Source organism: Bombina bombina, chromosome 5, assembly GCF_027579735.1.
Source record: "Bombina bombina isolate aBomBom1 chromosome 5, aBomBom1.pri, whole genome shotgun sequence".
In the NCBI taxonomy this organism is placed as follows: domain Eukaryota; kingdom Metazoa; phylum Chordata; class Amphibia; order Anura; family Bombinatoridae; genus Bombina; species Bombina bombina.
The window spans coordinates 1,135,927,459-1,135,940,495 of record NC_069503.1 but is presented as its reverse complement, the minus strand read 5'-3'; the positions used below and the strand labels follow the sequence as shown (position 1 = coordinate 1,135,940,495).

Genomic DNA, 13,037 nt, shown 5'->3' with positions numbered 1-13,037 from the left:
CTGGCAGAAGATGGCACCCACCAAATGGTTAAACGGGTTGTGAGGTAAGCAGTTACTAGAAGTCACACACATAGACCTCTGTCACATGATACAAATGTTACACAAAAAGAAGAGGCATTCATAGTTCTACTTTTTATTTATCAGCATTAGAATTCAGTCTTTTATTTCTGCCAACCAGACAGCTGCAGGGATTTAAACTCCTTGTTTTTATGAAATATTTACATTTTGCTTTTTACTTTGTTGTCTGCATGTTCAGTTATTTAACAGATTTAACAAAAAATATCATTTATGCTTACCTGATAAATTCATTTCGTTCATGGTGGTTAAAGTCCATGATCCATTACTTCTGGGAATTAAACTCCTGACCACTAGGAGATCCCAAAACTCCAAGAGCCATTAAACGCCTCCCACCTTACTGGAAACTAGTCTGACGTACAGCCAAGCAAGAAAAAGAGGAAGGTATGGAAAAAAATAAGATCAATACAAAAAGGAGCAGGGGGGAAAAAAGAGGTGCATACTTGAACTGCCGTCAGAAAATACAATCAAATAGAAAATAATGAAGGGGTCTCGTGGACTCTCACCACCATGAAATAAATTAATTTAAATTTTTAATTTAAATTAATTTATCAGGTAAGCATAAACTATATTTTCTTTCATAAAGGTGGTGAGAGCCCATGATCCATTAATGCCGGGACTAATACCCAAGTTTTCCAGTCCACGAGAAATCTGGATGGGACCAGACTTATACTATTCCAAATAGACTGGATGATTAGTTTTGTTTTTTTATGCAGAATATATATATATATATATATATATATATATATATATATATATATATATATATAAATATATATATACACACAATAATATTTAATGCCCAGAAACAGCTGCCTGAAGGACTTTCCTACTAAAACCTGCTTCAGAAGAAGCAAAAACATCAAAGTGGTAGAAGTTAGAAAAAATATGTAAGGAAGACCAAGTAGATCAGAAGTAGGAACTGATCTGGTAGAATTGGCAGTAATCCATTTAGGAAGAGACTGACCCACATCAAAGTAAGCTTTATGAATCAAAAGCTTCAACCAGTAGCCTTCTGACCATTTCTGGAACCAGAAAAATGAACAAGCTAGAAGATTGTCTAAAATCCTTAGTAGAACTTCAAAGCTCTGACCACATCCAAATTATAGAGAAGCCTCTCTTTAGAATTCTTTGGATTAGGACAAAAAGAGGGAACAACAATCTCACGATTGATATTGCCAGAAGAAACCACTTTAGGCAAAAAAATCAAACAATTCTCAAAACTGGCTTATCGTAATGAAAAAAAGATAAGGAAGCTCACAACAAAGAACAGACAATTCAGAAACTATTCTAGCAGAAGAAATAGCCCAAAAAGACCTTACCAGGACAAAAGTTGGATATCCCAATAATGCATAGGTTCAAAAGGAAGAAACTGCAAAACTCTAAAAACCAAATTAAGATTCCATGGAGGAGAAATTGGCTTAATCCTGACTAAGTATTTTTTTGATGGTGGCGCAGTCTTTCAAAAGGAGCTTCCCAAACCTCTTTTTCCCACCTAAGGTCTCAGCAGAACAAACAGCCTGCACTAAAAGGAACATACTCACAGGGTTACTTGAAGAAATTGAAGATTTTTTTCATAAAATATCGGAATCATTGATGACAGTAATTTCCAGCTTTAATAAAATCCAATAAAAAGATCAAAATATTACACCATTGTTGGCCTTTTCTTCTGAGGTTTTCTGCTGAGAACTGAGGCTGGAGAAAGAGGTTTGGAAAGCACCTTGCAAAAGACTGCACCACCATCTGTTTAGACAGAGGAGGAGTATCCGGGGCTGGCAGCATCTTGAAATACAAGGGAAGTCATTGTGATTTCACTTATAATCTGTGTTGTTAATCCTGACTAAAACCGGGACAAAATTCTGAATATCCAGAAATTTAACAACCTTCTTGTGAAGGGTTTATCCCTTTAAAGAACTAGCGGATAAACCCTTATTCAAACCATCCTGAAGAAATTGAATAATTTTCGGAATTCTAAAAGAGTGCCAACTAAACCAATGTTCCACACACCAGGAAATAAAAGCCTTTCAAAAGTTGTGATAAATTTTCCTTTTCACAAGTTTACAGGCCTGAACCGAAGTTTCAATGACAGAATCAGAAATGTCTCTGCTGTAAAAATAAATGTTCAAAGCCATCAAGTTTAGAGATTTGAGATCCAGATGAAAAAACGGACCTTGAGAGAGAAGGTTGCAACGCTGAGGAAGAGGCCACAGAGGACAGCTGGACATCTACACCAGATCTGCAAACCAAGTCCTGCAAGGCCAAACTGGAGCAATAAGGATTACTGATGATACCTTCTGCTTGATACTGTCTATTATGCTTGGTAACAGAACAAGAGGTGGAAAAATGTAAGCCAGACAAAACAACCAAAGAGCTATTAGAACATCCACAAACTGTGCCTCGCAAAGTATCTGAGGAGCTTGTTGTTTAAACAAGAAGGCATCAAATCTACTTACATATGACTCTACAGGTCTACAATCTGACTGATGAAGAGACCATTCCCTTGGATGAAGGGATTAGTGACTGAGAAAGTCTGCTTTCCAATAGCATCAGGAACTGGAAATACTTCAGGAGACTGAACAGAAAGTGCATACTTCTCTTAAAAGAGAACAAAGCTTAAACAAAAAAGAAGAAGATTCAGTTTCCTGATCAAAGGCTGACCCTTGATCATCTGAAAACACTTCACACTCAGAAGATAAATCAGAAGATCCAGGGGCTGGAACATTCAGCTTAACAGACAGACATACTAAAATTAGATAAACTATAAGAGGGCTAATCAGTAACCACCTTCTTATGCTTGCTTTGAGGATGCATGGCTGCTAACATGGGTACAAAATCTTTAAATCTTGGAGCAAAATCTGAAGAACTCCCCTATGTAAAACAAACAGAGGGAGGAAAGATACCTTTAGAAGCAAGAGCAGTATTAGATTGATCAGAATGCATAAGATAATCTGTACATGATTTGCAAAGCTGAGAAGGGGGATTAAATCAACCAGCTTGCAAAAAATACACTTAAAAAAAAATAGTAGGAAAGTGTTCAGAGGATCTAGCTTCTGAGGTACTAGTATAAACTGGAGAGGGGACAGGATCAGTATGCTCCATAATGAAAAAAAAATTAACAGGCAAGAAATTAGTAAATCAATATACAGACAATAATTTAAACATAACAATAAATTAAAGGATAAATAAAGTAACCTTACACCCAAATAAAGCAGCTCATGGAAGCAATGAAATTTTACCCCCTCACCAGAGGCAAAAGCAAACTTGAGGAGCGTTAATTATCTACATAGCCACGGATGAGTGCTACCCTGACGACATGCTGAACATACATATGTGCACAAGAGACTAAACACGCCAACACGTGAAAAAACAAATTGACGCATGAAAAAAATAAATACTTAACAAACCTTTAAGGCCTACATTGGGTCTTAAATGCCTGACATAATAGCCCCCTGGCTATGATATACCCATAAGAGAGTACCTACTTATAGCCTACAGGCTAAGAAGATGCCCAACGACCCCCCCACTTGCCTGATAAGCACCCATACTACTGAACTTACCATAAGCAGAAAGAACTGCTTCCAGTAGATAGCCAATCCAGTGCTGTACACGTGACAGCAAAGGATCTAAATATATAGAATATAACATTGAACCAACAGGTGGAGGTTAGGGTCAATCCCCCCTGGTAGCCATGTGACTAAGGGCCTGATAATCTAAACCTCTCCGCTTTGGCGAAATGATCTAATACGTCTCCTCAGTACTGCGAGGTCCCTCAAAGACTTTTAAGAACGCAGTTTTTTTCTTTAGATTCTCTCTATGCAGAAATCTGGGTGTGAAGTAAAGACACTTACATTGCAAAATAATGCTAAAGAAAGCCCGTAAAGATTTAGTGAGGTTTCTCTCAATGCCAGCAAGTTTTTTAACATTAGGCCCTAACTCCCATAGGGTGTTCTTGTGTCTCTACCCATCCCCCAAAGACATCACTCTGTCCAAACAGTAGCTCTCTTTGAGGGAAAACTGGGACTCAAATCAGTCCGAGAATCCTTCTCACAAACACCGGGAACACCTCCCTTCTTCCCTTTCCTCCTTTGAGGACTAGTTTCAAGTAAGGTGGGTAGGGTTTTAACCCATTAACGACCAGCGCCGTAACCTGGGCCTCTCTTTGCCTCGATCTCACTAAAAGTAGCGAGATTGATCGCATTTGGCGGTGAAATGGTGGCATGAAATATACCAAAATGGGCCTACAATACTTTAGGTTGTCTACTAAAAATAAATATATAGTTTTGATAGGTAAATATAAAAAAGGCTCTATTTCTGTCTAAATGGAGTAATGGCAAAAATGCTTAAAATGTTCTGGTCTTTTGAGGAAGTTTTAGTCTGAAATGCACGGTCTTTAAGGGGTTAAGGGCTCTTGGAGTTTGGGGATCTTTGCCAACTCCTAGTGGTCAGGAGTATAATTCCCAGGAGCAATGTATCGCTAGTAATGTTAGTGGAGTGATTCACTGTTCACCTATAGGGGTCTATTTATGAAGCAGCGGATGCTACCTCAGACCCACTTTGCTTCAGTTCCGACTGAAGTGGAAGTTAAGAAGCAGCGGTCCTAAGACCGCTGCTCCTTAACTCGTCCGCCACCTCTGAGGGACAGCAATCAGCCCGAACTAATATGATCGGGTTGATTGACACCCCCTGCGTGAATCTGCAGGGGGCGGTATTGCACCAGCAGTTCACAAGAACTGCTGGTGCAATAATAAATGCCGACAGCGTATACTGTCGGCATTTATTGATGTGCGGCAGACATGATTCGCTATAGCAGATCATGTCTGTCCGCACCTACATAAATAGATCCCATAGAGTTGTTAGAGTTATCTTTATCAGCCAGTGAGCAATTTGACCATATAAGGGCCATATTATGATGGGCGCGCTAACAGTTGCGCAAAAGCAATATAAGGTTTATCAAGCTATTTGTGGGCATCGGAAGTAGCGCGTATATTGCAAGTTGAAAGTAAACTCGCTCACTCGAGCGCAATTAAATATTTTTTTTACAATTCTTTTTATTCAAGGAGTTCAGATACATGATACACACAGGTAAGGATATACATCAGAAAAGTTATTGCAACACATAATGAAGTCAGTCTGACAAAATATTCAAACTGTATGTGTGTACAAGTTTTCTTGAGCTAAAGCAGAGGAGCCATATAAGTATGAGATATATCCATCCCATTGTATGGAAACAAAGATGTTTTAAATCCGAAAGTCACTTTTAGCAAGTACTGTAAAGCAACAAAGATTAGTGAGATGTTGAGGATTACTTGAGCTCCTTGTTTTTCTAAAATAACAAACCAAACAAAAAACAAGGGATCGCCCATTCCACCAAAAATTATACTGAGAATGAGGCTTAGCATGGGTAGCAATTTGTTTGTATAGCGTCCAAGTCTGTAATTATAAAATAGTTTTGTAATGTATGGGATAGCAGATTGAGGTACTGGGCAGTTTTCCTGACATAGCTGATCCATATAATATTAGTGACGAGGTCCATGCTATCAGTATTGTAAACCAAGAGAAGTCTCCTACAAAATTAATGTACATTGGATATCAACCCTGGGCTAAGCCCCACGGTAGTGTACATAGTTCAAATAGATTGTGAATCCTCAATCCAGATCAGAATATCTCTATGGAAATGGAATGAGGCAAGAGAATACGGTACATGCAGAGCCTAACTGAGCAAATTTATAATATTTTGTTACATAATAACAGACACGTTCAAAATTAGTTGGTTTCTTGGCTAATGAGAAAGAGCCCCTGGGAGCTCAATTATACAACATTAATCAAACCAATATACAAAATAAAACAACACAAATAGAACCACAACAATAGAACAACAACAACAGAGTGTGAATCTTTCCTCTTTTACCTTTTTGAAAGGGAGGATTATTACAGTTTGTGATATATATGGAGCTGAGTTATCATGATTTCAATTCTCAGTTACTAAGTTTTATGGTACTAAGGTTTAAATGTGAGGACTAATATGCTTTTATTAGACTAACATACAGTCAGGTAGCGGGTGATGATGATCCCATTATCTTCTATTATGAAATAGGCAGATAACCTGATAGTTATAATCCATGAAAATAGGACATTTAATAGGATTTTCATTTCGGATGGCTCATAATGCATGGAAGGCCAGTAGCTAAATGTCAGTATCATGAAAGTGAGTCTCAGGGTTTGGATCAAAAAGTGAAGGGAGTAAATTAAGTGAGGAGGGTAAATTAGTGCCGAGAAAAAAAGGAAGGCTAGGCTACTACATGCGTTGAGTTGGAATCCCATTCATTGATTTGTAAATAAGAACAGTATTACTGAGCATATCCAGAGTACATATGGAATGATTGTGACAGTAGTTTAACAGGTTGGGGGAACTTAAATGGTGGAACAAACCATTTCACTAGCCAAATCTGTGTATAGAAAAGAGGGGCAGGACAATATCTCAATAACTTGCAAACCCTCAAAAGGTCACAGTGTATGGGAATATATATAGATCAAACTGACTAAAATAATTACAGATTTGTGAGTAAGGGTAATTATATGTCGCTAGCCATGGTGCTTGTGTTGTCAACTATATATTTAGTGCAAGAGAACGAAAGCTGACCTTGCAGTATTACATGCAAGATCTATTTAGTGAGCATTTTAAACTGAAGAAATTAAACATCGTTAGAGTTGTGCAGCAATTCAAAGAAACTTTTTCTAAAACATGGTAAACCTCTAATGATATGAGTGCTGTTCGGCCAACACCATAAAGGACTGAAGGAGTATAATTTGGAGCAAAAGGATGAATAGCAGAGCGCAATTAAATTTAACGCACTTTGGTTTAGCGCGACCTATGAGCTCTGTTTAACTGTTACGCTCGAATAAAAATGTTGCACAAAATACATCAAAAATACATTAAAAAGTACAGTTACATTCATAATAACACCATCCAATAAAATTATTGGAAAAATAATTTGTATTATAAAGTTATAAGGCTCAAAGAAATGAGGTCTCAGATGTTAGAAAAGAAGGCTGCAAAGGGCTTTAACATAGAGATATATACACATATATATATAAATATTTTCTTTACACTTTCCCTCCTCTCTCATATCTCTTCACTCTTTTTTTTTCTCCACTCTTTCTTAAAGGGACATTAAACACTTTGAGATGGTAATATAAAATGATAAATTGTATATAATAAAACAACTCTGCAATATACTTTCATTATTTATTTTGTCCTCTTTGCCTGTAATTCCATTCTGAAATTGTGAGCTTTTCAATTCCTGTTAGAAATGGAAGTGCAGAACCCTGTTAAATCCAGCACAACCATTGGCTGCACACTCTAGTGACCTATTTATAACTGTCCCTAATTGGCCACAGCAGAGAAGGTAACACAAGTTACAACATGGCAGCTCCCAGTGTTTTATAGACACTAAAACTTTACACTTATTTTGTCACTTTTTAAACAACTTATGAAACTTTAAAAAATACATCTACATCTACATGTTACTCATGGACTAATCTTTTCTTTGTATGTATCATTCTATCTAGCATGTATTTAGTGTTTAATGTCCCTTTAACACTATCTTTTTCTACACTTTCATTTTTCCTCTCTAATCTCTTTCTACCCCTGTTTACCCTCAAGTAACAGTCTAAGCACTAATGGGGTCCCTATAGCCCTAGAGGAATAACATATCCGTGCACTTTCATGGCTATATAATATTCCTTTGGATAATATTTGTAGACATTCACTTACTAACTTTAACTCGTCACTATTAAATTTCCTAATATATGTATGTATATATGTGTGTTCAGATGTATTTATAAATGTATATATGTTTATGTCTATATATATGTGTATATATGTATTTATGTGTCTATATACACATATAGACACATAAACACATATGTACACATATATATATACTGTATATATAGACATAAACATATGTGCATTGGAGCCCTTTACAGTAGTAGCTGAAAACATGAAAAATCATATTTATGCAATATTCATATTTAATAAAGTGTGTATTTACAGTAAATATTTCACATTCCAATGTTCCTCACATAGGGGAATATGTTCTAAGTATTTATAAATAGATATTCATATATATATATATATATATATATATATATATATATATATATATATATATATATCTATAAGCAAGAGATAGATCATTGGAGTCCAGCACCATAGATTTAAATAGTAGTTTTCAGCCTGTGTGCCCGTCACTGTGGAGTATCAGCTACACTCCAAAGAATACAGTCCATATGTACAATATGTGCCAGCACCACAGTACAATCTTGCTTCTTAAAGGTGAAAAATTCTTTTTATTAGGGTATAACAACCATAAAAAAGGCAATGTTTCGGACCTACATGGTCCTTATTCATGCATAGTATGCATATATATATATATATATATATAATCATGTGTATATATATATATATATATATATATATCACAAAAAAAACATTGGATATACATAGAAATATTTATTTAAGAATAAATAGAACATATTCTATGTGAAGAACATTGGAATGTGAAATATTAATATTTCATGCCGGGGTAGTGCACTTGAGAAAATCGTGTTTGCACGACTTGTTGGGTGTTCGTTTTTCCCCCCATTTTGCGCGTTCCATTGAAGTCTATGGGAGAATACATTAAAGCGGTCGTTATTGTAACTTCATACTTTTGTAACTTTTTACTTTCAACTTGTGATATGTGCGGTATCCGATGTGCGCAAAAAGCCTAAATTGAGCACAGTTGGTGTGAAAGCGTGAGTGATAAATAGTTCTCCACATGTCATCTAGCCTTAAATAGTTTTATTACTTATTATTGTTACTTTTTATTGACACAATTAAAAAACCTTTATCTAAAATAGCTAATAAGACACTGTTTTTTTATGCTACAAATATCTTTGGCCTCAGGAAGAGGTTACAGGTTAATGGTTAATGTGTATAACATCATTGTGCATGACTGTGACTATAGGAATGCTCAGTTTACTTTATAGTTCTGGCTGGAGGCCTCACCTGAAAGAAATGGCGTAGGAGTTTGGCTCACTCCTCTTGCGCACCAGGAACGCTCCGTCTCTGGGAACCCTCATCAGCATTTGCTCAGCTTGCAGGCGGGTAAGGTTGGCATGATACCACCTAGTAGGTATTAAAGCAAAAGTATGGTTAACCGGAAGCAGTTGGCAGGTGCACACTTACAGCAATAGATACATAGAGGCCCATTTATCAAGCTCCGAGTGGAGCTTGAGGGCCCGTGTTTCTGGCGAGTCTTCAGACTCGCAAGAAACAGCAGTTATGAAGCAGCGGTCTGCAAGGGGCAGCGAGATCACAAGAGCTGCTGGTGCAATGCTGAATACGGAGAGCGTATTGCTCTCTGCATTCAGCAATGTCTGTCGGACCTGATCCGCACTGTCGGATCAGGTCCGACAGACATTTGATAAATAGGCCTCATAGACTAAGGCAAATAGTCCTCTTTACATATACGGCCCCATTCCAATCATCAGAATTCCCCTGTAATGTGCCTTTCACATGATTTCAGATTCAAAGCCATTTTGGTCCATTTGGTAACTCTGTGGGGACAATGTCAAAGTTTTCTTATGTATTTATGGTGCCGTAAGCTCCCTATACCTTGGCATTGAACACCTATCAGTATGGCTTAAAGGGACATGAGAGTCAAAATTAAACATTTCAATTAAACATGTTTAAGGCTCGGGGTAGACAAGGTTCCCAGCTAGTAACCTGTATGCTTGTGCAGCCCTGACGCTGATCTTGTGCAACGAACTGTGCAAGTGCAGGGCTTGTCAATCAGATGAATCAGTCCAGGATGATTTATCTCTTAGGGCCTCAGTTTCTTATCTAGCAGTCTGACGACTCAAGAGTGAGCTTGACAACTACAGATAGAAGCAGCTTGATAAATTCATCCATTGTTCTCCTTGGCTAAAACTATTTTTTTTTTCCATAAAAGCATACTGAGGTAGTCTTAGAAGTGTGCTATTTTTTTTAATTACTATGCTAACACTAAAATATAAACTTGTATTTTTTGGTCTTTTTTTTGGATCTCCCGTTTTGCTTCATTGTTTGGTTCTTTGTGACTTATAGAGCGGTCTACCTCTGCAGTGATTTGCACATCAGCAACTTTTTTTTTCCCCAGAGTGTCGTATGACACAGAAAATGATTGGCCAATGTCATAGAAAGAAAAAATATCCTTTTAACGGAGGCAGCTGGAATAGGCTAATAAAATAAGACAAATAAAGTAATATAATTAGGAAATATGGTAGATTTGCTAATAGGTAATGAATGAACCTTTATTTTCATTTCAATAATGATTTAAAATAATAAGAAATATTGCTCAAATCACACTTTTAAACCACAAAGCTTTCACTCTATGAAAATATGGATACGGGAATGTTACTTAAGTTTGCAACAAAGTTTTGGACATTTATAAAAAATAAAAGTTAATTCTAAAATTATTGAAATTGTTCACTGGACAATCACAACTGCATCCAAAAACATTTGGCACCATCATCAATAGCCGGCGTATCTACCCGGTCAAATGGAGACTCTTCTAGCAGGTAGAGTGAGTTGGAAAACACCAGCTGAGCTTGCACATAATGTTTTCACATGGAAATTCTGATGAATTGGAAATAGGGTCCATTTGACACAGGAGATAATAGTGGATGGGTTACATGACACCAGGTAATACTAGGAGAGAGAGGAGGTCACACAAAGGATGCCAATCAAGGAATGACAGACAGAGAGACATGTTTGCAAAACAATATGGCTGCCCATGTCAGATGATTTGTTTTCAGTTTTAGGAACTCTAAAAGTTTTGTGGTTAATAAACTGCCTGTTTTCTAGTTTTTTATTATTCTGTTAGTAGTTGTTAAATCTACCAATAGTGATCAGTGTAAACATTTACTCTTTGCTCTCATGCGCATTAGGTTGAGGCACAGGGTCGGTGAGCCGCATCTCAAATTCATTGCATCGCAGTGGCACCTCGCAGTAGTGGCAAATCAGGCCATACAGGCTGTCAAACACCAGATTGTCGGTCAGGTAGAATTTGGTGGTACCGGCCTCTTGCCGAGAGTGGATGCGACAATGCTGGACCCTTGTGGAGCGCCTGTGTGGTACAGAGAGGTGTAAGTAGGAGAAATACATTAAATTTCTACTGATCTACTGTATACAGGGAGTGCAGAAATATTAGGCAAGTTGTATTTTTGAGGATTAATTTTATTATTGAACAACAACCATGTTCTCAATGAACCCAAAAAACTCATTAATATCAAAGCTGAATAGTTTTGGAAGTAGTTTTTAGTTTGTTTTTAGTTATAGCTATTTTAGGGGGATATCTGTGTGTGCAGGTGACTATTACTGTGCATAATTATTAGGCAACTTAACAAAAAACAAATATATACCCATTTCAATTATTTATTTTTACCAGTGAAACCAATATAACATCTCAACATTCACAAATATACATTTCTGACATTCAAAAACAAAACAAAAACAAATCAGTGACCAATATAGCCACCTTTCTTTGCAAGGACACTCAAAAGCCTGCCATCCATGGATTCTGTCAGTGTTTTGATCTGTTCACCAACATTGCGTGCAGCAGCAACCACAGCCTCCCAGACACTGTTCAGAGAGGTGTACTGTTTTCCCTCCTTGTAAATCTCACATTTGATGATGGACCACAGGTTCTCAATGGGGTTCAGATCAGGTGAACAAGGAGGCCATGTCATTAGATTTTCTTCTTTTATATCCTTTCTTGCCAGCCACGCTGTGTAGTACTTGGACGTGTGTGATGGAGCATTGTCCTGCATGAAAATCATGTTTTTCTTGAAGGATGCAGACTTCTTCCTGGACCACTGCTTGAAGAAGGTGTCTTCCAGAAACTGGCAGTAGGACTGGGAGTTGAGCTTGACTCCATCCTCAACCCGAAAAGGCCCCACAAGCTCATCTTTGATGATACCAGCCCAAACCAGTACTCCACCTCCACCTTGCTGGCGTCTGAGTCAGACTGGAGCTCTCTGCCCTTTACCAATCCAGCCACGGGCCCATCCATCTGGCCCATCAAGACTCACTCTCATTTCATCAGTCCATAAAACCTTAGAAAAATCAGTCTTGAGATATTTCTTGGCCCAGTCTTGACGTTTCAGCTTGTGTGTCTTGTTCGTTCAGTGGTGGTCGTCTTTCAGCCTTTCTTACCTTGGTCATGTCTCTGAGTATTGCACACCTTGTGCTTTTGGGCACTCCAGTGATGTTGCAGCTCTGAAATATGGCCAAACTGGTGGCAAGTGGCATCTTGGCAGCTGCACGCTTGACTTTTCTTAGTTCATGGGCAGTTATTTTGCGCCTTGGTTTTTCCACACGCTTCTTGCGACCCTGTTGACTATTTTGAATGAAACGCTTGATTGTTCGATGATCACGCTTCAGAAGCTTTGCAATTTTAAGAGTGCTGCATCCCTCTGCAAGATATCTCACTATTTTTGACTTTTCTGAGCCTGTCAAGTCCTTCTTTTGACCCATTTTGCCAAAGGAAAGGAAGTTGCCTAATAATTATGCACACCTGATATAGGGTGTTGATGTCATTAGACCACACCCCTTCTCATTACAGAGATGCACATCACCTAATATGCTTAATTGGTAGTAGGCTTTCGAGCCTATACAGCTTGGAGTAAGACAACATGCATAAAGAGGATGATGTGGTCAAAATACTCATTTGCCTAATAATTCTGCACTCCCTGTATATCAGAAGTTGTTCTGTTAAACCTATTGATTAAGGCTGCAGTGCATCACACCGCAAGATATAGCATCTATCTCAGGAAGTCAAGGGTTTAACATTTACAAAATCTAAGCCTTTATCCCTCACACACTGATCTATTAAACACCAACAACATAAAAAGGATATAGGCTAAAATTCCACATT

The 13,037-nt window shown here is 37.7% G+C and overlaps 1 protein-coding gene across 1 annotated transcript in view; it reads right to left on the bottom strand.

The window, feature by feature from the left end:
- The window catches only part of LOC128661186 (1-phosphatidylinositol 4,5-bisphosphate phosphodiesterase gamma-1-like), a 370,915-nt gene that overhangs the window by 64,577 nt on the left and 293,301 nt on the right, over positions 1 to 13,037 (bottom strand). Inside the window, 2 exon segments of the mRNA XM_053715427.1 lie at positions 9,128 to 9,247; positions 11,028 to 11,228. Of these exon segments, the coding sequence (XP_053571402.1) occupies positions 9,128 to 9,247; positions 11,028 to 11,228 (321 nt within the window).